Here is a 26785-nt window from a genome sequence, read left to right as displayed (position 1 = left end):
GGTATGCCGCCAGATACACTGCCCAGAGCTCGGAATTTACAGGCTAATATGTAATATTATGTTGATGGTTTCAACAGTGGTTTATGCCTGCACATTCCATAATGCCTTTATATCTGCAAATATTACCTAGAAAAAAAAGTATAGCACACTAATAATTCTACACAATATATTCGCAGTCTGCAGAACTGTAGCAGCATTAGGAGAGAGTGTACATTGATCTAATGTAGTTTCACATCTAAAATGGTAATATGCCAGATGATTTCTCAGCTTTCTGGTGATTGCTAATATGTACTCCCGATATGGGTATTATACGCAATGAATGTGGTATATGCTGCTTCTTCCTGTTTGGGCAATTACAGCGCATATTAATTATCAGTAATTATGAAAAAGCAATAGAAAGATTGGTTAAGACAATTAACTTTTCAAAAGCTTTGAAAATAATATGCCACAGAAACATTGTTGTAAGTATACTACAGTTATCAGTTTTAAAGAATCCTATGATATTCCTAGCGTGTTAATCACTTTCCATTTTGGATTAAACCAGCAGAGCACAATGTCTCCAATGGTCCAAAGCATAAAAGGTTAAAGTCAGACTTTTGGACTCTTCAACAATCCAATTTTACTAAAATAATTTAAAAATCATTATGGTTCACTCATGCCAGTGAGAATGTTCCACCCCTTTTTTAAATGAAAAAAACATCTTCCAACATTTTGCTTTCTTCAAATTCATCATCTGATACTCCACTGTCTGTTGGAACTGTTCCAGTCTTAGCAAGCTTTTGATGGTTTCCGCTGTGAATTATGTTGCTTTTTCTTGGCTTGCAGTATTCTTCCTTGATGTGCGAATTATGCTTTTGTGAGGAAATTGGACTCAATGCATCCACCAAATGAACAAGAGAGGCTTCATAGCTTAAAGATATTGAAAGAAGAGAAAAACTATGTTAAATTGAGAGCATTTGAGATTCCTTTCTTCTTAAAAATATGCATAATAAAAAACACAAATGATACTGTGCACTATAGGAGCTCTTTCATAACATTTAAAGCACATAACACAAGGAGACTACATGACTAATGATGGTCTTGTGATGATAAAGTAACCATGATAAACAGTCAATGTTATGACGCTCCATTATTTCCAGGAATCTATTTACTGTAGACGTTGGCATATAAGTCAACCTCTGAAGCCTCGAAATATCTCCCCAAAAATAGGGGTCAACTTATACGCCAAATATAGGCATGAATTGAAGGTGAGGGTGGTTACCATCTTCATCACTAACTGCGCAGGGTCTGCTCTGTGTGGGTGTGTCTTGAACTCCTGTGCATTTTTGCAACATCGCCTGCTTGATTCCTTGTGCCCAATTATAGGGTACTGGTAAGTAAAACATCCAGTTGTGGTGTGAAAAATTGAGGCTATCTACCCATTCAAGTATAGCATGTTGTGACTGAATATGCTGAGGATATGAAAAAAAAACATGATTTTTGGGGCTGAGAAAATGGGGTTGTCATATATACTGGGATGTGTTATATGCCACCATCAACAGTAAATGTTTTCTAGTATTAAGCATGCAGTCCTGACAATTAAATTATAATTCATAATAAGTACCAACTTTTATTTTAACACCAGCTATCACAAACCTGTAGACTGAAAAAAATAGTAACAATAATAAAAACATCACGAGTTACAAAATTGGTTGAGAGTACAAAAGGTAATAAGACAACCAGAACTATTTATCTGTGATTTAAAATAAGCTATGCACTTGCCCTTAACACTAGAAGTAACAATAGTACTGGTACTCTGGTGATACTCTCCTTATAAATAATTGAATAAATGGACATTTTCTGTTATTTTCTTCAAGCATTTTAATTATTTTCCTAAGCCTCCCTCCATAACTTACTGGATACAAAGACCCCTTATATCCTTTGCACCAAACTGAATAAAATGCAAGCCTCCCACCGTACTGAAACATACAGTTGACATTCTATCTCCCTCCCGAGAACATGTTATTTGTACCTGTTAATATCACATATGCTTAAGCACTCTGAGACCCTATTTCGTAGTACTTCACCAAAACATCATTACTAAAAAGCAAGTTTTTAAACCCTTTAATAAATGTCTGTGAAATTCTAATGCATATGTTATACAGCTATACTGTATAAGACATTGACTAATGCAATGGTTATTCCATTCATAAAGGAGGCCTTTGTAATTTGCTTTTAAACATCACTCATGACTTACAGTGTCTCCCTCACTCATGGAAGAGACAATGTATTTTAATTTTTACCTGTGTCCTGGAATGGCTGCAGATTCTTACAAAAAACTCTCTTGAACTTCATTCCTCAAATTTCCCTTCCTCATGCCACCTTTCATAATTTTTCCCTGTGGTAAATTTTCACATTCCACGATATCCATTAAAAACTTTTATTTTAACAAGCAAAAAAAAAAAAATTTGCACACTTTGCTTTACAAATAAATGCAATGCAATATATCCATATTTAGACTCGGGTGAAAATATCAACTGATTTCACTAATATCAGTGTTCAGTGTGTTAAAAATGCCAAATAACCTCTGTCAAAAGAGAAATTAAGGTCATAGACAAGGTTAATTCCATTAATTTTTTCAAAAGATTTACTCAATTTCATAAAACAGCTGTTCTACTTTTAGACAGTAATTGTTCATTATAATAGGTTCAAAAAAATTAGTTTAAGAAAATAACGGCAGCTATCGTTTATTATATAGAGATGCTAGATGACAACTAAGCTAATATTAATGGGCACAATCAATCCAGCAAAAGCAATGACAATTTTGTCTCTGTTAGCAGAGACTGAGGATTGATATTAAGCACATGATGTTCCAGGTGGAGTGTGCCTACGTTAGTAGGAGATAGCAGTCAACACAAATAAAGTGCAACTGTTATATAAAATATTTATTTCATACCCTGTAGCAGCAGGTAAAATAGATGGCAATGAATAGGATTTCATTCTGTATATTGCTTCATGCGGCAGGGAACATTAAGCTGCTCGGCTTATAGCACAAGGACAGCATCTTCATTCAGCAGCCTGTCAGAGAAGATTTTATTCTACATAGCTATTGCATCTCAAATGGAAAGCACATTGTAGTGACTAATTTTTTTGGTACCCATGAGGACAGGTAACGTAATAGTTGTTACTGGACTAGCAATCTAGAAACCTGGACTAATGATCTGGAGGCATGAGTTCAAATCCCAACACAGCAGTTAAGAATTTAAATTTGGTTAATTAAATAAATCTGGATTACATAGCTAGTATCAGTAATGGTGACCATTAAACTACCAGATGTTTTAAAAATGCATCTGGTTTGTGCTTTAAGAAAGGAAATCTGCCGCCCTTACCCAGTCTGACTATATGTAAACTCCAGATGCAGGGCAATATGATGGACTCCTTACTGCCCTGAAATTACCTAGCAAGCCACTTAATTGTATTCAAGACAGCAGCTCACTGCCACTATCTCATGGGCACTAAAGGATAGGCAATCAATATTGGCCGTGCTGGTGTTGCCCAAATCGCATGAGTTAAAAAAAAATGTTTCCAAAGATTTCCTGTGGTACTCAGTGTCGTGAGGAATTCCATGTTATCATTTTAATGGGGGTGAAAAAAATTTGCTTCTAAAGGAAACAGATTTATTTGTTAAGCCTCTTCTAGAGCTTGAGGACATGAAATATTAGTGATTTTAAGTCTAATGCTTGTATAATGATCAAACATCAATTGCTTTTTAGCATGCTTTATTATGAACTTTAAGTATGTACATTAAAAGACATTCACCAACATTACCATTGCTAATCATCCCACTATCAACATCCTGCGGTTACCATTGATCAGAAACTGAACTGGACCAGCTAGCTATATAAACACTGTGGCTATAAGAGCAGGTCAGATGCTGGGAATTCTGCAACAGGTAACTCACTTCTTGGTTCCCCCAGAGCCTGTCCACCATCTAAAAGGCACAAGTTAGAGGTGTGATGGAATATGCCCATGTGCCTGGTTGAATGCAGTTCCAGCACTCAAAAAGTTTTACGCCATCCAGGACAAAGCAGTCCACTTGACTGGCACCCCATCCACCACTTTAAGCATTCACTCCCTCTATGCTACAATCGTACAGGGCTTTGATGAGACCGCACCTGGAATACTGTGTATACTTGCATTGGAGGTAGTACAGCAAAGGTTCACTAGATTGGTCCCTAGGATGAGACAATTGTCCTATGTTAAGAGACTGGTAAAGTGGATATATGGGGCCGGATTTTCGCTACCGAGACAAGTAGCTCAAGTTGGGAAATTTCCCGAATCGGTAGATCTGCCTTGGTTCAAAGGACCCCGTTACACCTAGCTTTCACTCTGGGAAGGCAGGCACAGGATAAATTCAGACCCGCCAACCCTGGACGCAGATTGCAGGCAGCCACAGGGATGGGCGTGTGCCGAGGCAAGCTGGTTAGAAGGCGCGCCTCGATTCTCTGGGGCTTCGTCCCAGTTGTCTTGGAAGCTGTTAGGCCCTCTAACCTTCACCCCTCTCATCCCATCAACCCCCTTGCACACCCCCATGTGAACCCATGCCCCCTCATACCCACTCCAACTGCGGCCCCTCATACTTCCATGTCACCTCCATAGCCTCTCACCCCATATCCATCTTGGGCAGGTCTCAGGAGTAATGAGAAAAAAACTTTTAACAATCTAATTCAGTTCTCACTCATACACACTTGATAATGAAAAAGCATACAGTATCATAGGTTTTATTAATGGGACACAGAGTACAAAAGCTCAGAGATTATTTTAAGCTTGTATAAAACACTGGTTCGGCCTCAATTGGAGTACTGTGTCCAGTTCTGGGTGCCACACTTTAGATAAGATGTGTAGGCATTTGAGAGAGTGCAGAAAAGATGCAACAGAATGATACCAGGGATGAGGAACTTCAGTTACATAGATAAACTGGAGATGTCAGGCTGTTTTCCTTGGAGAAGGTTGAGAGGGTATTTGATAGAGGGATCCAAAATCATCAGGGATCTGGACACTTAGGGAAGAACTGTTCCCACTGATGGAAGAATCATGAATGAGAGGGCACAGATAATTGGCTAAAGAAGCGAGGGAGACATGAGAAGAAACTCTTTCATGCAACCAGTGGTTAAAATCTGGAATGCGCTGCCTGACAGTGTGGTGGGGGCAGGTTCAATTGATGCATTCAAGCGGGAATTGGATTATTATGTGAAAAGGAAGAATGTACAGAGTTACAGGGAGAAGGTGGGGAAATGGCACCAGGTGCATTGCTCATTTGGAGAGCTAGCGCAGACATAGTGGGCTGAATGACCTCCTTTTGTGCTGTAATGAGTCTGTGATTCATGACACCCTTTCAAAGCTTTTAATTCCCCCCAAGTGTTCAATCTGTCATAAAAACAAATATTTATTCGGTACCCACAAAGACAGCTAATCCTTTAATAGCCCTTTGAACTGTCAATCAAACTGTGAACTTAGAAGCCCCTGCTGAGAGAAGTGCTTTTGTAGCTTTAGAAACTCAGTCAAGCATTCAAAATGACCTCAGCTGTAATAACAGCCCTTGGGAAATGTCAAAAAAGAATTCTATTGAAATAGGTGTACATGTGAACATGTTTTTTTCTAAGATAAACACTAAAAGCTGCGGATAGTGGAAATCCTAAACAAAAACAAAAATAAAAATAAAAATACCTGGAAAAACTCAGCAGGTCTGGCAGCATCTGTGGAGAGGAACACAGTTAACGTTTCGAGTCCGTATGACTCTTCAACAGAACTAAGTAAAAATAGAAGGGGTGAAACATAAGCTGGTTTAAGGGGGTGGGGGGGTTGGGCCAAGTAGAGCTGGATGGAGGGCCAGTGATAGGTGGAGATAACCAAAAGATGTCATAGACAAAAGGACAAAGAGGTGTTGAAAGTGGTGATACTATCTAAGGAATGTGCTAATTAAGGATAGAAAGCAGGACAAGCAAGGTACAGATAGCCCTAGTGGGGGTGGGGTGAAGGCATCGAAATAGATTAAAAGGTACCTTTTAGCCTATTTTAATTACTTCACCCCACCCCCACTAGGGCTATCTGTACCTTGCTTGTCCTGCTTTCTACCCTTAATTAGCACATTCCTTAGACAATATCACCACCTTCAACACCTCTTTGTCCTTTTGTCTATGACATCTTTTGGCTATCTCCACCTATCACTGGCTCTCTATCCAGCTCTACTTGTTCCCCCCCCACCCCCCCCAACCAGCTTACATTTCACCTCTCTTCTATTTTTCCTTAGTTCTGTTGAAGAGTCATACGGACTCGAAACATTAACTGTGTTCCTCGGCAGATGTTGCCAGACCTGCTGAGTTTTTCCAGGTATTTTTACGTTTTTTCCTAACCTATGTCAAATGGTCTAGAAATCAAAGCGGTCTGACAAATTGTGTTTTTTTTTTAACTCTGGCAGTTTTAACTTGGTTTTTTTTTCTCCAAGTTCAAAGAGCTAGGGACTTAAAAGACTTCAGATCATGACATCTAAACAGGCTTTATCCGCCCTACAAGAGTGTTTATGTCCACTCCATCAATTTGTGACTCCCACACTGCAGGTTAAGGCCCTTGAAACAGCAAAAATAGGGTCTCTTTGAACTCAGCACTAGTTTCAAATGATTCAGCTGAGTTTGAGCTTCCCACCTGTGTGATTCACACCTCATCCCCTTCCACCTGCCAGTAAAAATGCGTTCTGTCAAAAATAGGAGCAGGACTTCCGCATTGGGATCCCGCCCACTATTTTTAAAGGTCTCCGAAGTCGGTGTACTCTGTGGAAATCCAGCCCGTATTCCCTGGACAAGAATGAAAGGTGATCTCATTGAAACATACGCCTCTCTGAGGGGGCTTGGCAGGCTAAACAATGAGAGGTTGGTTCATTAGCTGGGGGAATCTGGAACACGGGAGCAGTCACAGGATAAGGGGATTTTATTTACAGTATTCAGCCAATTCGATTTACTCCACGTGATATCAAGAAATGCCTGAAGGCACGGGATACTACAAAGGCTATGGGCCCTGACAATATTTCAGCAATAGGACTGAAGATTTGTTCTCCAGAACTTGCTTGTCAAGCCATTCCAGTAATGGTATCTACCTGGTAATGTAGAAAGTTGCCCAGGTATGTCCTGTATACAAAAAAGAGGACAAATCCAACCCGGCCAATTGCTGCCCCTTCAGTCTACTCCAATTACCGCCTTCCATCAGCAGATGAGTCAGTACTACTCCACTTGAGGAAGCAGCGAGGGTGGCAAGGACGCAGAATGTACTCTGGGTGGGGGACTTCAATGTCCGTCATCAAGAATGCCTCGGGAGTACCACTACTGACGAAGCTGGCCGAGTCCTAAATGACATAGCTGCTAAACTGGGTCTGTGGCAGGTGGTGAGGGAACCAACAAGAGGGAAAAACATATTTGACTTCATCCTCACCAACCTGCCTGTCGCAGATGCATCAGTCCATGACAGTATCAGTAGGAGTGACCATCGCACAGTCGTTGTGGAGACAAAGTCCCGCCTTCACAGTGAGGATACCCTTCATCGTGTTGTGTGGCACTACCAACATGCTAGATGGGATAGATTTTGAACAGATCTAGCAACTCAAGACAGGACATCAGTAGCAGCAACATTGTACTCGAACACAACCTGCAACCTCATGGCCCAGCATATCTCCTAATCTACCATTACCATCAAGCCAGGGCATCAACCCTGGTTCAATGAAGAGTGCAGGAGGGTATGCTGGGAGCAACATCAGGCATACCTAAAAATAAGGTGTCAACCTGGTGAAGCTATAACACAGGACCACTTGCGTGTCAAACAGCATAAGCAGCAAGTGATAGACAGAGCTAAGCAATCGCACAATCAAACGGATCGGATCTAAGCTCTGCAATCCTGCCACAACCAGTCGTAAATGACAGTGGACAACTAAAGAACTCACTGGAGGAGGAGGCTCCACAAACAGCCCCAACCTCAATGATGGAGGAGCCCAGCACATCAGTGCAAAAGAAAAGGCTGACGCATTACCACAATCTTCAGCCAGACGTGCCGAGTGGATGGTCTATCTCGGCCTCCTCTGAAGGCCCCCAGCATCACAGATGGCAGTCTTCAGCCATTTCGATTCACTCCGCGTGATATAAAGAAACGGCTGAAGGCACTGGATACTGCAAAGGTTATGGGCCCTGACAATGTTCCAGCAATAGTACTGAAGACTTGTGCTCCAGAACTTGCCGCGCCCCTAGCCAAGCTGTTGCAGTACAGCTACAACACTTGCATTTACCCGGCTATGTGGAAAATTGCCCAGCTATGTCCTGTACACAAAAAGCAGAACAAATCCAACGCAGCCAATTACCACCCCATCAGTATACTCTCGATCATTAGTGAAGTAATGGAAGGGGTCATTAACAGTGCTATCAAGGGGCACTTGCTTAGCAATAGCCTGCTCACTGACGCTCAGTTTGGGTTCCGCCAGGATCACCCAGCTCCTGACCTCATTACAGTCTTGCTTCAAACTTGGACAAAAGGGCTGAACTCCCGAGGTGGGTGGAGTGACTGCCCTTGACAACAAGGTAGCATTTGGCCGAGTATGGCATCAAGGAGCCCTAGCAAAACTAGAGTCAATGGGAATCGGGAGAAAATTCTCCGCTGGTTGGAGTCATACCTAGACAAAGGAAGATAGCTGTGGTTGTTGGAGGTCAATCATCTCAGAGTCCCAGGACATCACTGCAGGAGTTCCTCAGGGTAGTGTCCTAGGCCCAACAAGCTTTAGCCACTCCATCATTGACTTTCATTCCTTCAGAAGTGGGGATGTTCACTGATGTTTGCACAATGTTCAGCACCAATCATGACTCCTCAGATACTGAAGGAGGCCCTGTCCAAATGCAGCAAGACCTTGATATTATCCAGACTTGGGTTGACAAGTGGCAAGTAACTTTGCACCACACAAGTGCCAGACCACCTCCAAAAAGGGAGAATCTAACCATCACTGCTTGACATTCAGTGGCATTACCATCGCTGAATCCTGCACTATCAACATCCTGGGGTTTACCATTGACCAGAAGCTGAACTGGACAAGCTATATAAATACTGTGGCAACAAGGCAGCTCAGAGGCTAGGAATCATGCAGCGAGTAACTCACCTCCTGACACCTCAAAGCCTGTCCACTGTCTACAAGGCACAGGTCAGGAGTGTGATGGAATACTCTCCGCTTGCTTGGATGAGTGCAGCTCCCACAACACTCAAGGGGCTTGACACCATCCAGGACAAAGCAGCCCGTTTGATTGGCATCTCATCCACTCCCTCCACCACCAATGCACAGTGGCACAGTATGTACCATCTACAAGATGCACTGCAGGAAGATACATGGGAACACCACTACTTGGAAGTTCCCCTCCAAGTCACTCACCATCCAGACTTGGAAATATATCGGTGATCCTTCACTGCCACTGGGTCAAAATCCTGGATCTCCCTCCCTAACAGCACTGTGGGCATTCCTACACTACATGGACTGTAGCGGTCAAAAAGGCAGCTCATTACCATTTTCTCAAGGGCAATTAGGGATGAGCAATAAATGCTGGCCTAGCCAACAAAGCCCACATCCCATGAAAGAATAAAGAAAAGATGTCCTTTCCTAAAGGGTATTTGTGATTCAGATGGGTTTTTACCACAATTGATGATAGTTTCATGATAACCATTGCTGAGACCAGCTTTATATTCCAGATTTATTAATTGAAGTTAAATTCCACCAGCTGCTGTGGTGGGATATGAATACGTGTCCCTATAGCATTAACCTAGGCCTCTGGATTACCATTCCAGTGACATTATCACTATGCCACCATTCTCCCTCCTCTTGAAGCTTAAAATCATCTACGGCTATACTGAATAGTGCACCAGGCTCAACGGGCTGTATGGTCTACACCTGCTCCTATTTCTTATGTTCATATGTTACCGTTGGCGCGGAGTGGCAGAGTGTGTATCATTTACAAGATGCACTCGCCACTGATCCTTCAACAGGATCTTCCAAATGCACAACCTCTACCACCTAGCAGAACAAGGGCAACAGGCACATTGAAACACCAGCTCCTCCAAGTCAGTCACCATCCTGAAGTGGAAATATATTGCTGTTCCTTCAGTGTTGCTGAAAAGTCCTCCCTAATTGCACTGTGGGTCTACCTACACTACGAGGTGTGCAGCTGTTCACACCAGCAGCTGACCACAACCTTCTAAAGGGCAATTGGGAATGGGCAATAAATGCTGGCCTTACCAGAAATGCCTACTTCCCATGAATGAATAAAAAAACTCCCTGCAGCACATGCAGTGCAATCATGTCAAGACATTCTGAGCACTCTCCATTACACTAACATTTCTACGTCCTGAGTTTATATGGCTTTTATAAAGTGGCTTCTAATATTACCGTGCTTATTAAATTCCATTTTGTAAAACATAACACTTTTTTATTTTACCTTGATTGATTAAAATAAAATTAGGACACTCTCATCTTTGGATTTATGAGCCTTGCAAGTTATTAGCATGTTACGTGATACAGTGTAGGTTTTCTTTTCAATACTATGTACACACATATAAACGATATACACAAGTTTGTCACTGTAAGGACCTACTCCTTTGATGTAAGCAAAATACTCAGCTGCTGGACTCATTTTGTTACTTTTTTGTTATGTCTGTAGTTTGGTTTTCATCTAATTACAATGCAATAGCAAAGCAAATGACAAACCTAAACCGTACAGGAGAATGCTATTTGAAAAGCCTTGACAGACACATCAAGAGCGATAGACTAATACAATTAGCAGTTTGCTTTTCTCTTGTATATAAAAATAAGCTGTTCAGATAATTACTAACTGTTTTAGAGCTCAGTTTTAGCATCGTTGAGATTTTTAAAAAATAATTTGTGCATTTAAGCCAAGTCACAAGCTCTAATCTGGCTGAATGCCACAGATCTTTCCTAGCCTTTTTAAAATATGGTTGGAGTTTTCCATTTGTGTACTTAATTATGAGTCTATCATTTCCTCTTCCCATTCATTTTGATGTATAAGAAAATTACAGGTTGGTGAGTGTACAAATAGAAAATCCTGGTCAATGGTACCCTCCCATGCAGTTTGCCTATCTCAATGTACACTCATCTCTACAGTCCGTGGACTGTCCTCCATATGCAGAATTAATCCTACTGCTGCTATTAATGAAAGCTTTGCCAGGAATCTGCCAGTGGCCTGGTAAACCTCCTGAGATTCATGAATGGCCATTAGAACCACAGGTAAAACAAATTGCCGAATGATCAAGAACAAAATGGGCATTTGTTTGTTGAAGGACTGTCCACCGAGCTACTGGACAATCAGGAACTAGACACTTTTTTTGCTCTCAACTTTCATTGGGGAAATAAGTATAATTCTGAATGTTACATTTGTATTTAGACAAACATTTTTAATTCCAACAATCTAGATAATTTTATATTGGCAGCCCAAAATGCACAGCTGGCTGTGAGCCAAACATAAAACTGTGGGACCTGTTAAGGCCAATAGCCCACAAAGAGAAAGGTCTTCCTGTCAACTAATCTTAGTAAATCCTAACAGGTTCACAGTTGGCTTGCAACTGATAGCAAGGTATACACTTCTAGAACCTGAGAAAACTAGATTGACTCTTGTGCAACATACAGATGCCTCAGGTTCCAGATATTGATATTCCAGGTTACTCACTCACCATATTGTCAGAAAATGTGGTGGTAAATATGTAAAGTACTTACAAATATAGCCAAAATAGCCTTGATCAAAATATGTTTGATCTCATGCTTACCTACATGGTAAAAAATAAATCATTCTAATTTTGGATATGTGTTTGAAAATAATTTACCTTCACCAATACGTGTTGTTGCCTAAACATTAGATAATTAGGATTTTTCCACTTTATGATCTATAAAATATATTTTATAAATTATAATTTATAAAATAAGTGACAGATTAGTGGTCTGCAGATTAGTGATCTGCAAAGATTAGTGATGGCTCAAAGATTGGTCAAATTTTAAGAATAGGCAAAGAATGACTAAAGAAATAATAAAGAGGGAGAAAGAAGAAGATGAGAGAAAGTTAGCTAGTAATATAAAAGCAGTTCTAAGAGTTTCTACAAGTACTTAAATAGGAAAAGAGTAACTAAACTTAGTGTTGGTCCTCTAGGGGGTGAGTCTGGGGAATTGCTAATGGAAAACAAGGAAATGGCAGAGGCATTAAACAAGTATTTTGTGCCTGTCTTCACTGTAGAGGACTTAGAAAACTTCCCAAAGGTATTTGAAAATCAAAAGGTGAACTGGAGGGAAGAACTTAAAATAATCACCATTACTAGGGAAATGGTGCTGGAAAAGATATTAGACCTAAATGCTGACAAGTCCCCAGGACCAAATGGCCTGAATCCTAGGGTCTTAAAAGAAATAGCTGCAGAGATAGTAGATGCATTGATTATAATCTTTCAAAATTCCTTAAATTCTGGAAAGGTTCCAGTGGATTGGAAAATAACTAATGTAACACTTTTATTCAAGAAAGCAGGAAACTACAGGCCAGTTAGCCTATCATCAGTATGCATAAATGTGTCTTTTTTTGATTGGCAGAATGTGGTGAGAAATGTGACAGGGGTCTGTGCTGGGGCCTCAACTTTTTACAATTTATATCAATAACTTAGATGAGGGGAGTGAAGGCATGGTAATTAAATTTACAGATGACACAAAGACTGGTAGGAAAGAATGTTGTGAAGAGGACATAAGGAGGTTGCAGACAGATATAAATAGGTTGAGTGAGTGGTCAAAAATCTGGCAGTATGAGTATAATGTAGGAAAATATGAAGTTGTTCACTTTGGTAGGAAGGATAAAAAAGCAGAGTATTACTTAAACAGAGAACGGCTGCAGAATTCCGAGGTGCAGAGGGATCAGTGTTCTAGTGCACGAGTCACAAAAAGTTAGTATGCAGGTAGAGCAAGTAATTTAGACGGCTAATGGAATGCTATCCTTTACTACGAGAGGAATTGAACATAAAAGTGAGGATTCAGTTATACAGGGCATTGGTGAGACGGCATCTCAAATATTTTGTGCCGGTTTGATCTCTTTATTTAAGGAAGGATGTAAATGTGTTGGTTTACTAGATTGATACCTGGAATGAGCAATTTGTCTTATGAGGAAAGATTAGACAGATTGGGCTTGTTTCCACTTAAATTTAGAATAGTGAGGGGTGACTTGATTGAAGTTTACAAGATCCTGAACGGTATTGACAAAAAGGGTGTGGAAAAGATGTTTCCTCTGGTGGGTGAGTCCAGAGCTAGGGGGCACTGTTTTAAAATTAGGGGTTGCCCTTTTAGGCCAGATATGAGGAGGAATATTTTCTCTCAGAGGGTTGGGCGACTTTGTCTCTGTCTCTGAAGGCAGTGGAGGCGCGGTCATTGAATATTTTTAAAGCAGAGGTAGATTGATTCCCTTGCCTATCAAGAATCTAAGGTTATCGGGGGTAGATAGGAAAGTGGAATTCAAAACACAAACAGATCAGCCATGATCTTATTGAATGGCAGAGCAGACTTGAGGGGCCAAATAGCCTAATTCTGTTCATTTTGCTTATGTTCATCTGTCATAGGAAAATTGCTAGCGTCCATTATTAAGGGGGTTATAGCAGGATACTTAGAATATTATAATTTGGTCAGACAGAGTCAACATGGGTTCATAAAAGGGAAGTTACATTTAACTGACTTATTAAAGTTTTGTGAGGAAGTGACAAGCAAGGTGGACGAAGAGGAATTTGTAGATGTAGTGTACTTGGATTACCAGAAGACATTTGATAAGGTGCCACATCAAAGGTTACTACACCAGATGACATTGTGGAGGGGATAACATATTAGCATGGAAAAAGGATTGGTTAGCTAACAGGAAGCAGACAGTAGGGATAAATGGGTCTATTTCAGGCTGGCAAGTTGTAACAAGTGGAGTGCCACAGGGATCAGTGCAGTGACCTTAACTATTTATAATCTACATCAACAATTTGGATGAAGGGACCAAATGTATGGTAGCTAAATTTGCTGATGACACAAAGGTAAGTAGGAAAGTAAGTTAAAGGGGAGGTAGAGAGTCTGCAAAGGGATATGGACAGGTTAAGTGAGTGGGCAAAAATTTGGAAGATGGAGTATAATGTGGGAAAATGTGAATTTGTCCACTTTGGCAGGAACAACAGAAAAGCAGTATACTATTGAAATGGAGAGAGTGCAGAACTCAGTGTTACAGAGGGATCTGGGTGTCATGGTACATGAATCACAAAAGATTAGTATGCAGGTACAGCAAGTGATTAGGAAGGCAAACTGAATGTTGGCATTTATTGCAAAGGGAATGGAATATAAAAAGAGGGAAGTGTTATTACAGCTGTACAAGGCCTTGGTGAGACCACATCTGGAATACTGTGTACAGTTTTGGTCTCCTTATTCGAAAAAAGGAATAATTGCATTAGAAGCAGTTCAGAGAAGGTTCACTCAATTCATTCTTGGGATGAGGGGCTTAGCTTATGAAAAATGGTTGAACAGGGTGGGCCTATACCCACTGGAGTTTAGAAGAATGAAAGATGATCTTACTGAAACATATATAATCCTGACGGGGTTTGACAGGGAGGATATTTCCACTTGTGGGAGAGACTCAAACCAGTGGAAACAGTTTAAGAATAAGAGGTCTACTGCTTAAAATGTTGATGAGGAGAAACTTTTTCTCTCAAAGGGTCATTTACTTTGTGGCGTTCTCTTCCCCAGAAAGCAGTGGAGGATGGGTAATTTACTTTATTCAAAGTAAGGTTAGACAGATTTTTGATAGACAAGGGAGTCAAGGGTTATGGGAGGCAGATGGCAAAGTGGAATCGAGACCACAACCAGATCAGCCATGATCTTATTTAATAGCTGAGCATTCTCAAAGGACTGAATGGCCTACTCCTGCTCCTAAGTCCTATGTTCCTATGACAGCTTGGGGGTCAGTTACAGAAGTTGCAAACAAAGATCCTATGCATTGTTTTGACAATGGACAGTCATCAAAATTCTCTCTCCACCCACCATCAAAAAGTCTGCTGAATTGGTAATAGAATAAGCCTGTTTTATACTGTAGGCTGAAGATCACTAGGACTTAAGATTGTCTTTCTGGATCCCAAAGAATTTGCACAATTAGAGAGCTAGAGGTAAAAAAATAGAGACATTTGTTGAAATAATGACAGCATATCTATACTTAGGGATTCCAAACCAGGTAAGACACAGATGGAAGTCAAACAAGCTATTTGAAATTAAAACTATTTAGACTTACTAAATTTAATCTATTAAGAACCTAACACGTCAATTGAATTTTTAATCCCTTTTTATGCAGATTTAAAGCTCAAGCATCATTTAACACATTGATTGATGGAGTAGAACTGTAGCTGCTATTTGATTTAAGTTGAATATGAAAAGTATATATTCAAAGAGATTGGGATGAAAAAGAAGACTCTGGATTCTGGAAAATAAAATCAGCAATATATTGTGATTAAGTAACAGCTGCAATATTTAGGATCAAAAATATCTTCAAATTCCTTACTTTTTGGAAGTAATTGATTTCTGGTCATTAATATCAGAAAGCAGGTTTAAACAAAATTTCTGCAGCTCAGCATTAATCTACATCAGCTTTGCACTGCCATCGTGTTTCTTTTGTGCAATTATTAAAACCTCAGATGTGAGTGACATTTAGTGCAGAGACAGCAAGTGAAACAAATACACTTTAAGATTACTTCTGAAGTAAAATGCAAACACAAGCTTCTAACGATTTTACAGAAATCAGAAATTAGTGCATTATGTGTGTTTTAGTTAGTAACATAAACATACAGCAATTTAGAACTGAAATCCCTCATAAAAACAAATATTAAAAAAAAATTAAATTATCTCCCACATTAGACTCCCCGTTTTGTTTTTCTTTTCCATGTTACACGGGTCAGCGCAATGCTGGTTGATCACCCTTCATATCAACCATCATTTTGGATTTGGCAGGTGGTTTTACAGCCAGATGCCCTTCCTACCACAGACCCTCTCCATTTATCTGGGCTGCGGACTGGCTGACCTGCATCAGTGACTGGGGTTCTTCTGTGGCCAACAAGTCCTGGAGTAGGATTTAAACGCCTGGGCTTCAAGCTCAGGGGCAGGAGTGCTACCAACTGTGCCTCTTGGGCTCCTTAATATTAAATCCCCCCCCCATTTACTCATTATTTTAAAGCAAGGGTTTTAACATCTATTTAAATGGCACAACACAAATATTCTGCCCTTTATACATTTGTGCAAGACAAACTGAGGGTAGCACTGGAGAACACAGGCATAAAGTAGCAAAAAAAAGTAAACGATGCAAATTGGAAGCACAAGAAACATTCCCTGGTGTAAATTAATATGATGGCAGGAAAAAAAATGTGACTTAAAAGAAAGGTGAGCAAGATGTTTCTTCGAGAGGAGCAGAAAAATTATGAATTTTGTGCCCATAATTTCTAAGTCTGTCTCTTTGTTATAAATGTAAGTTCAGTCTCCAACTATTTTTATAACTAATGCCAAGTCATTGTAAATCACCAAATACCCATATCTAATCAAACCTTACTTCACAGATCTCAGCAGCTACTGAGGCACATATTTTCTCTCTTTTAAGGTCCAGTTTCAACATAGCTCACAAAGAAAATGTTGGGCAGGATTTTCCAGCCCCACCTGCTGCTGGGATCGTCCAAAAGTCAATGGACTTTTGGCTGGTCCCGCCAGGGTGAGGCCGGAAAATCCTGGCCATTGTTTGTTAGGTAAACTAAATTCAGCTTTCCAAAATAATAAAATGTTACTCGCAAAGAGCTTGCAACCAGAAATCCACTGTCCAACCAGATGCCTGTTAAGAAATCAGTGGCTCGTCACATGCTTCTTCAGACGAGCAAGAGACCTTAACAGCTCAAAGTTTCTTCCATGTCCACTCGTGGCCATGCTAAGGTAGTTTTCCAAGATGAGAGCTCCAGACATCAACTCCAACTGCCCTAATTGCCTAAAATGAAGATTCTCCACAAAATCATTCTTCTCAGTTGCTTCCCTCATGGAAGGCAAGGTGACTACTGGAACAGACATATCCTGCTCCCTCCATTCTCTTCAGCTACATTTTTTGAAGATGTAGGGCTCCAAGAGTAAATCACTAGAATATACTGAGTGCGCCATATCGATTTAAGCGAGCCATATACTCCATAAAGAAGGAATTCGCTTGTATTCAAGTTTGCACAATTCTATTGCAAATATTATTATTGATTCCTACAGCAATCACATCTGTCCATAGCATCTCTAATAGTGCATCAGTGATGCTCCAATCAATTCCCATCCCCAACCATCCCCCTAATCTTCAGCTCTTGATCTTGATGCCTGCTAAAACCAACACTCCTTAGTGGCTCAAACTCATGACCTCTCTATAAGTGTAGCTCACTCTTTGTATAATGAAAAGAGTGATTCCAATACCCAAATGCTGGTCTGGAAACCATTAAGGAAGTTTTGATGGGCTATATTCTTGTATTCTTCCCTGACAAAAGGCATAGAGCACAACTCCAAAAACAGGTGGAAATGCAGGAAATGAAGCTAGAAGCCTGCTCCAAAAAAGTATCATCCAACTCTGCAACATCCTGGGGGATACCATTGACCAGAAACTGAACTGGACTAGCTACACCACATCCATAAACATTCAATCCTCCACCACCGACTAACAGTGGCAGCAGTGTGTACCATCTATAAGATGCACTGCAGGAATTCAGCAAGGATCCTTAGACAGCACCTTCCAAACCCACGAATACTGCCATCCAGAAGGATAAGGGCAGCGGATAGATGGGAACACCACCACCTGGAAGTCACCCTCCAAGCTGCTCGCCATCCTGACTTGGAAATATATCTCTGTTCCTTCACTGTCACTGGGTCAAAATCCTGGAGCTCCCTCCCTAAGAGCATTGTGGGTGTACCTACACCACATGGACTGCAGTGGTTCAAGAATGCAGCTCACCACCACCATCTCAAAGGAGCAAGCAATTAGGGATTGACAATAAATGCTGACACTGCCAGTGATGCCCACATTCCATAAAAAAGGGATCTTGATCATCTTCTGACTCTGGCAACCTTCAAGACTATTCTCAAAGTTTTCCAATTGCCAAACAGTATTTGTTAACACTCTATGCAATGTATTCTCCAATTAACATGTTGTTTAAGGAGGCAACTGGGCCATTAGGGTTTAGGGTTTTTTGAGGGCATAGCATGGCATGGGTGCATGACAGGCCACAGGGGTTGTTTGGGGAGCACAGCTTGCCATGGGGATCATGAGGGGCCATAGGGGTTGTTTGGGGGGACACAGCTTGACATGGGGGCATGAGGTGGCATGGATGGAGCATGGGGGGTGTATGGTGGGGGCGGTGGGGGGGGTTGGAGGGCCTTTCTGTTTTTATTTTAACTGGGACCAAGTCCCGCAGCACCAAGGGGGGCCTTTTAAACAGTCGGCCTCCGCATCCAGCAGTCCTTGTAAATTTTTCCTGAATCAGCTGGCCCGACTGCAGCCCGCACCCACACCTTGGGAGTGAAAATCCCTTCTTTGCGCCCACTTTCTCCCATGGTGGGTGGGCCGAGCCAGGAATTTTCCCGACTCCCACTACCATTCTGGAGGATGAAAATCCAGCCCATCTTTCCAAGTCAGGGTGACGTATGGCTTGGAGGGGAGCTTGCAGGTGGTTGTGTTCCAATGTGTCTGCTGCCCTTATCTATTAGGGTGATTGGGATCGCACGTTTGAAAGGCGGTGTCGAAGGAGGAGGCTTGGTGAATTGCTGCAGTACATTTTGTATATGGTACACACTGTGGGCACTGTATGCCAGTAGGGGAGGAAGTGAATGTTTAAGATGGTGGATAGAGTGTCAATCAAGTGGGCAGCATTGTTCCGGCTGGTGTCCAGTTTCTGGAGTGTTGTTTCAGCTGCACTCAATCAAGCAAGTGGAGAGTATTCCATCACACTTCTGACTTGTACCTTGTAGATAGTGGGAAGACTTTGGGGAGTCAGGAGATGGGTTACTCATTGCTGAATTCACAGTCTCAGACCTGCTCTTGCAGCACAGTTTTATTTTGTTACAAATGCAAAGTTTATAAAATTATGTTTTGGGGCTGTCACTTTAATTTATGGTAAAAAGGAGGAAATAAGGGATCATGTTCTGAATTCTGCCCAACAACAAGCTTGTGTGACTTGGCTGTTACAGGTTAAAGGGGATGCAAGGTTGTCTTACTGGGAAGAAGATGCAAGATATTCACATTTATAAACAATGACCAGGGCAGCTGTGCTGATGGTGGATAGACTATTAGTCTCTAAATCTAACAGGGAGGTGTAGGAATGTCTGGTTTTATAAATGGTTTCATTATATTTAATTCCAAGATAGGATGGAGTTGGGGGTCTAGCAGGTAGCTAATTAGGACCTGGATACATGGCCCATGTGACTCGCATTGCCATGGAGATGGGCTGAGAGGGAAAGAGTCCATAACAAGCCATTGTAGTATTGGGTTACAGGCTTTTTCTTAAGGTAGTCCTGAACCTCACAGACAGGTCATTCTGCAAGAATCTGAGACAGAACGCAAAGAGATAGAGGTAGCCAGTCTCTATTATTCACCACACAAAATGCAAGTGGCAGCTCGTGCTCAGATTGCACAGACCAAGAGGGTTTAAAGGAAGCTGGAAGATTCACCTAGCATAGGATAGAGGGATGGAACTCCAGGGTAACTCTCACCATGAAAGTCAATTCAGGATTAGAAGTTATCCAACTAGAAAAGGAAAAATGAAGCAAGCCATTGGAAGCTGAGAGTAGCTTTGGACAGGTCCCTGGAGAATGAAGTGTCCACTTAAGGGACAATGTAAAGTGTGACCATGGGGTGGGTGGGGGGGGTGAGGGGGGCGGCGCGGGGCAGTGGGATTTGGACATTTTAACAAGTGGCGAATCTTTTCTGTAGTTTAGAGTATAACTGAAATAGTGTTTAGTCAACGTTGCTTTTAATTTGGTTATTACAGCAACAGTCTTAAAACTTGAAATCTTGTCATGTGATCCTTTCAGTCAGTCACGTGATCCTTTCAGTCAGCCACTCGAAGCTCAAATTTCCTTTTTAAAAGTTATTAGTCTCTACGGGAATCATAACAATATAGCTGATCCAGTTAAGTTTCTGTCAATGATAACCCTGAGGAATGTTGATAGGGGTGATTCATCAATGGTAATGCTGTTGAATGTTAAGGGGCAATGGTTAGATTCTCTCTTGGAGACAATCATTGTCTGGCACTTGTGTGGCACGAATGCTACTTATTATTTATCAGCCCAAGCCTGTCTAAGTCTTGTTGCATTCAGATATGGACTACTTCAGTACCTGGGAGTTTTGTACGTTAGAATGTTACTGAACACCAACCAGTAGAGAGTTTTCGTCTGATTTCCATTGCCTTCAGTTTTGTTAAGGCTCCTTGATGGCACACTCAGTTAAATGCTGACTTGATGTCAAGGGCAGTCACTGTCACCTCACCTCTAGAATTCAACTTTTTTTTTTGTATATCTTTGAACCAAGGCTGTAAAGATTTCTGGAGCCGAGTGGCTCTGGTGGAACCCAAACTGAGCAGCAATGGGCAGGTGATTTGTCAATCAGCTTAGAAACAGACAACAGTGGTTTGAGTAGCTTATAGGCCCTCTAATTGTATTTGTAGTGTCAGGCAGAGTTAAAATCAAGAAATTAGTGCCGCATGTAACAAGGGTAATACAGTAATCATGGACAACTTTAATCTTCATATAGACTGGATAAAGCAAATTTTGTGGAAGTATGGAAGACAATTTCATTAACATATTCAAGACAATTTTTAGGTCAGTATGTTGAGGGGCTATTTTATGGGGCTATTTTAGATCAGGTCATGTGCAATGAGAGGGGATTAATTAATAATCATATAGTAAAGAAGCCTCTGGTCATAATATTGTAGAATTTCATATTGAATTTGAGTGTGATTTAATTAAACCAGAACTATGGTCTTAAATCTGAACAAAAAAAAAACTACATGGGTATGTGGGTTGAGTTGGCTAAAGCAGATTAGGAAAGTATAATTAAAATATACCATGGTAGATAAGCAATGACAAACATTTAAAGAATTAATTCATAATGCATAATGACTATGATTCCTTAAGGAATAAAGACCCCGTGGAAAATGTGGCCCAACTGTGGCTAAAAAGAAAAGTTAAATACAACATTAGAGTAAAGATAAAAGTTTATAATGTTACCAAAAAGAGAAGTAAGCCTGAGGGTTAGGAAGATTTTGGAATTCAGCAATGTATGACCACAAAATTGATAAAGAAAAAAAAATAGATATGAGGGTATACTAACAAGAGACATAAAAACAGGTGATAATATTTTCTATTGGTATGTAAAAAAACAGATTAGCAAAAGTATGCTAATAAAACTTGAGCTTGTGAAGCAGAGAGCGGAAGAATTATGATAGGGAATAAGGAAATGGCAGAGACATTACATGAGTACTTTATACCTATCTTCACAGTAGAAGACACAAAAATCATTCGGGAAGTAGTGGGGAACTTGAGAATGAGGAACTTAAGACAAATTACTATTGGTAAAAAACATGCTGGGAAAATTAATGGGATTAAAAACCGACAAATCCCCTGGACCTGATGGCCTACATCCAAGAGTTTAAAATAGGTGACTACAGAGATAGTGGATGCATTGGTTCTGATCTTATAGAATTCCCTAGATTCTAGAACATTCTCTGTGGATTCAAAGGCAGTAAACATAACTCTGCTATTCAAGAAAGCAGAGGGAAAGAAAACAAGGCCAGTTAGCGTGGCAACAGTACAAGAAAAAATGTTAGGCTCTATTAATAATTGTTTAGGGCCTCGTTGAGACTATATGTGGAGTTTTATGTACAGTTTGTAAAGGTTGTACTCTTTACCTCTGTAGAATATATTTGCCTTAGAGATGGTGCCATGATGATTCACTAGACTGATTGCTGGGATGAGGATTTTGTCCAATGGGGGTAGATTAAGCAGACTAGGCTTCAAAGAATGAGAAATGATCTCAGTGAAACATTAAAAAATTCTTAAGGGTTTTGATAGGATAGATTCTTGGAAGGATGTTTTCCCTGGCTAGAGTTAGGGGCCAACTGTCTCAGAATAAGGGCTTGGTCATTTAAGACTGAGATGAGGAGACATTTCTTCACTCAAAAGCTTTGGAATTCTCTATCCCAGAGAGCTATGGATGCTCAGTCATTGAGCATGTATTGTTCAATCACTGACATATGTTTTAAAGGGCTGAAGGCTGCCATTTCTGGTCCTGAAAAGTGCCCAGTCTATCTCAGATTACCCTACGAGAGTAAGGTGTCTCAAAAATTTGAGCAACAGGTGAAGCTAGCTGTTACATGCTGCTACTGTGCAGTAGCAACACGAGTGGTATTCACCATTAGCAGGGAGCTGCTGTCAAGCCAAAAAGACGTTCTGCCTATCACACAAGTGAGTAATATGGGATATGAATTTCAGTGTCAGTGTGATGCCAGCTATGTAAGCCATATGTCCCAACGACTGGCAGATCGTATCAAACAACATGTCTCTTTGGCTATTTGCCACAGGCAAAGTACTGACCATACCCAATCAGCCCGTGTTTGTAGAACTCCAAACATAATGTCCAACATTAGATGTAAATCTGTGATTGGACACTTGTTAAATAATCCTGATTGTGCCAAGAAGTATACTGACAACCAATTTAAGATTATCAGTTGGGCTTGTAGAGTGGCTCAACTGCACATGTTAGATGCTACATATATTTACACACATGGTCCTGTCCTTTGCAGACAGAAGCATGTCCATGCATATGCCTTTTTCAACTAAACAAAAACTTGGGGTCAGCCATTCTCTGGTTCATTACCCATGGAATCGGAATCAACCAACCTGGTTTGAATTTAAACAAAAGCTTGGCAGTTAACTGCTTCCTGGTACATTCTCCATGGCAATGCCTCTGCCAATCAGAGTCCACTTGAAAACCCATCAGCACTCTCCTTTCATGGAGTATAAAATGTTGTTCCCTTTACAATTGATATTCTTGCAAATTCTGTCCTAATGAGTGCATGATGAAAAGCTTCGACAGCATGTCTCTTTTTTCAGCAATATTCAAGTTCTGTACTACCAAACGACTATCTCCTTTCTTGTTTAGGGGCGTTACATTGGTTGAGACTTCTCTAGAATCCATAGAATTTTGGAAAATTACAAAGAATGCATCTACTATCATTGCAGCCACTTTTTTTTAAGACCCTAGGATGCAGCCATCAGGCCTGGGAGCTTGTCAGCCTTTAAACCCATTAGTTTTCCTAGTATTTTTTCTCTAGTGGTAGTGATTGTTTTAAGTTCCTCTCTCCCTTGATTTTCCAGCATATTATTGGGATGCTTTTTATATCTTTTACCGTGAAGATAGATACAAGATATTTGTTCAAAGCCTCTGCCGTTTCCTTGTTTCCAATTATTAATTCCCCAGTCTCATTAACTTGGACCAACACTCACTTTAGCTACTGTCCTTTTTATATTCTTGAAGAAGCTCTTAATGTATGTTTTTTATATTTCTTGCTAGTTTATTTCTAATATTCCAATTTCTCTCTCTAGTTTTTTTTAGTCATCTTTTGCTGGTTTCTAACTTTTTCCTAATCTTCTGGCCTACCACTAAACTTTGCAGCTTTGATTGCTTTTTCTTTCAATCTGATACCATGCTTAACTTTCTTACTTAGCCAAGGATGATGCGTCCTTCTTGTAGACGCTTCTTTATTGGAATATACCTTCGTTCAGAGTTATGAAATATCTCCTTAAATATCTGCATTGCTTCTTTACCATCTTACCTTTTAGCCTATACTTCCAGTCCACTGTAGCCAACTCGGTCTTCATACCTTTGTAATTGCCTTCATTTAAGTTTAAGACACTAGTTTCAGACCCAAGACCTGAATCTTACGTTCGTCAGGCGCACGCAAAAGACAGGCTCAGAAGTGGATGCAAAATGCGCTTCTGCCTGCGATCGGCCCCCGAATGCAATTTCATGCTGGCTATCCAATTAATGGCCAGCTAGTGTGAAATGTGCGCTGAGAAAGGCTCAGCACTGCTGGGAGGTGCAGGAAGGCAGTAGGCATCGAGAGAAGGCAGGGTGTGGGCTTGTGCTTGCTGAAGGCTGATGGCTGCTGTGGAGCTGGCTTAGAGAGCTGCAGTAATTTAAAAATGAAATGAGCTCAATAACTGCTGCAAACTGTGACAATACTATAAATGCAAGCACCTGGCAGCAGACTACATAGTAGACCACCCCTCAAATGTCTTCCTTTATTTAACCCCAGACATTTCATCCCATGCTGGATGTAGTTTGTAGTGAAAACATGAAGGCCACCTGGCTGTTTGTCCGCCGAAAAGTGAACAGGCTGCGTAAAATCACTGACAAGTGGTTCCTTTAATGGGCTTAATTGCCCACTTAATTTTCAGTGGGTGCGCTTCTGACTCCCATGCACACCCACCGATCATAATGTTGCGTGCAAGTGTGATGACATTGGGGCACGCACCCGACATCTTATCGCATGATTTCACATGATTCCAGGTTGGGCATTTGCCCACACAAACAGCGTAAAATTTTAGCCTAAGTTTCTCATCCTAAAACTGAATGTGAAATTCTTTCATGTGATAATCACTCTTGCCTCAACAATCCTTAACTACGAGATCATTAATTAATCCTGTCTGATTACGGATTACTAGGTCTAGTTGGTTCCAGAACATATTGTTCTAAGAAACTGTCCCAAATACACTCTGTAAACTTGACCTCACGGTTACTTTTGCCAATTTTATTTGTCCAATCTATATGAAGATTAAAATCTCTCATGATTATTGCAGTACCTTTCTTACAAGCTCCCATTTAAAAGGAAATGGGATAGCTTTGTTAATAACAGATGAGATCAGTGCGGTGAGATCATGTTTCAGAAGATCAAGATGTAGTATCAGTTTGGGTGGAAATAAGAAATAACAAGGGAAGGAAAGTAGTAGTTTATATGCTCCCTAATAGCAGCTACAGTGTAGGGGGCATATAAATTATTCCTTTCTTTTTTAACTGTTTCCCTTGCTCTGACCCTATTTGCTGGTGCACTTTTATATTTGTACGCTCAGTCCCTTCCTGTCACACTCTGGTTATCATTCCCTGTATCACTACCCTGCACTATTGGCTTGTCTTTTCTCATTAACTCCTCCCTACCTCCCACTATTTAGCTTAAAGCCCTCTCTGCAGCCCAAATTAAACGATTCACCAGGACACTGGTCTCAGTGCGGTTCAAGTGAAGGCCATCCCAATGATACGATTCCTTCTTTCCTCAGTACTGGTACCAGTGCCCCATGGATTGAAACCCATTCCTCCCATACTGACCTTTGAGCCATGCATTCAACTATCTGAACTCATTTATCTTTTTTTTTCTTTATTCTTTCATATGTGCGCTTCACTGGCAAGGCCAGCATTTATTGCCCATCCCTAATTTCTCCTGAACTAAGGGCAGTTAAGAGTCAACGATATTGCAGTTGGTTTGGAGTCACATGTAGGCCAGGCTAGGTAAGGATGGCATATTTCCTTCCTTAAAGGACATTAGTGAACCAGATGGGTCTTTACAACAATTGATGTTAGATTACTGAGGCTAGCTTTTATATTCCACATTTATTAATTAAACTTAAATTCCACCAGCTGCTGTGGTGGGATTTGTATCTATGTCCTCAGAGCATTAGCTCTGGATTACTAATTACTATGCCACCATTCTCCCGTATGCCAATATGCTGGTTGTTCAGGTAGTAACCTAGAGATTATTGCCTTTTTGGGTCTGCTTATAATTTAGTCCCTGGCTGCCCATAGTCCCTCAGCAGAAATTCTTTCTTAGCCCTACCTAAGTCATTGGTCCTGACATGGACCAAGACAACTGGATCCTTCCCTTCCCACTCTCAGTATTCTCCAGAGGCCAGTTAAGATTCCTGTTGCTGCCACCTTGTGAGCAGCGTGTTTAACTGCTCCATCCTCCTCTCTGGTCGACAGCAGGGGACTTCTTTTGGCAACTTTTATCATGTCCCTTTAAGATTACTGACCACTGCCCCTGTTGACTCTGTCAGATCATCAACACTCACCATCCCTCTTCATATTTCCCTTAAGAATGTCTGTTTACATGCAAACTTGTGAAGAGATTGAATCAGGCTGTTCAAAACCTGAGCTGAACTGTAGATCTCATATCCTCTCCTACAAAGACCACCTATTTCCATTTTAATAACATAACCTATCTGCCTTGGCTTCAATCCACTTGCTATTGAAACTCTCTTTCATGCTTTGTCATCTCCAGACTCACTTATTCTAATGTTTTTCTGGTCTTCCTCCCTTTCTGTATCATAGGATTACACAGGATAAATGACACAGAAAACAGGGCATTCCTCCATAAAATACAGCTCATTCAAAGCTCTGCTCAATCTATCTTCTCCCACGTCAATCCCACGCATGCATCACCATCGTGTTGGCGAGCTCACATTGACTCTTGGTTAAAACCACTATTTAAAATTCTGATTTTTCTTTTAAAATTCCTTCATGGCTGCACTTCTCCATGTCTCTAGCTTTTTGTTCAACTCTCGCATCCTACGTATCCCCAATTCTCTTTATCCAATCATTGATAGCTATGCCTTCAGCCATCTCTGCACTATTCTTTG

General features: G+C 40.8%; 1 protein-coding gene across 2 annotated transcripts in view; it reads right to left on the bottom strand.

Moving 5' to 3' along the window:
* Window positions 1–599: 599 nt before the first annotated feature.
* Window positions 600–26785, bottom strand: part of kiaa1328 (KIAA1328 ortholog) — a 262954-nt gene continuing 236768 nt past the window's right edge. For both annotated transcript variants that reach the window (XM_041173529.1, XM_041173697.1), the window contains one exon: window positions 600–909. In XM_041173529.1, the coding sequence (XP_041029463.1) occupies window positions 684–909 (226 nt within the window). In that variant the 3' untranslated portion in view covers window positions 600–683. The remainder of the gene's footprint in view (window positions 910–26785) is intronic.

The sequence above is a fragment of the Carcharodon carcharias genome, chromosome 1 (genome assembly GCF_017639515.1).
Source record: "Carcharodon carcharias isolate sCarCar2 chromosome 1, sCarCar2.pri, whole genome shotgun sequence".
NCBI classification, from domain to species: Eukaryota; Metazoa; Chordata; class Chondrichthyes; order Lamniformes; family Lamnidae; genus Carcharodon; species Carcharodon carcharias.
Note: the sequence above shows the minus strand (reverse complement) of the source record. Positions and strands in the feature narration are given on the sequence as shown.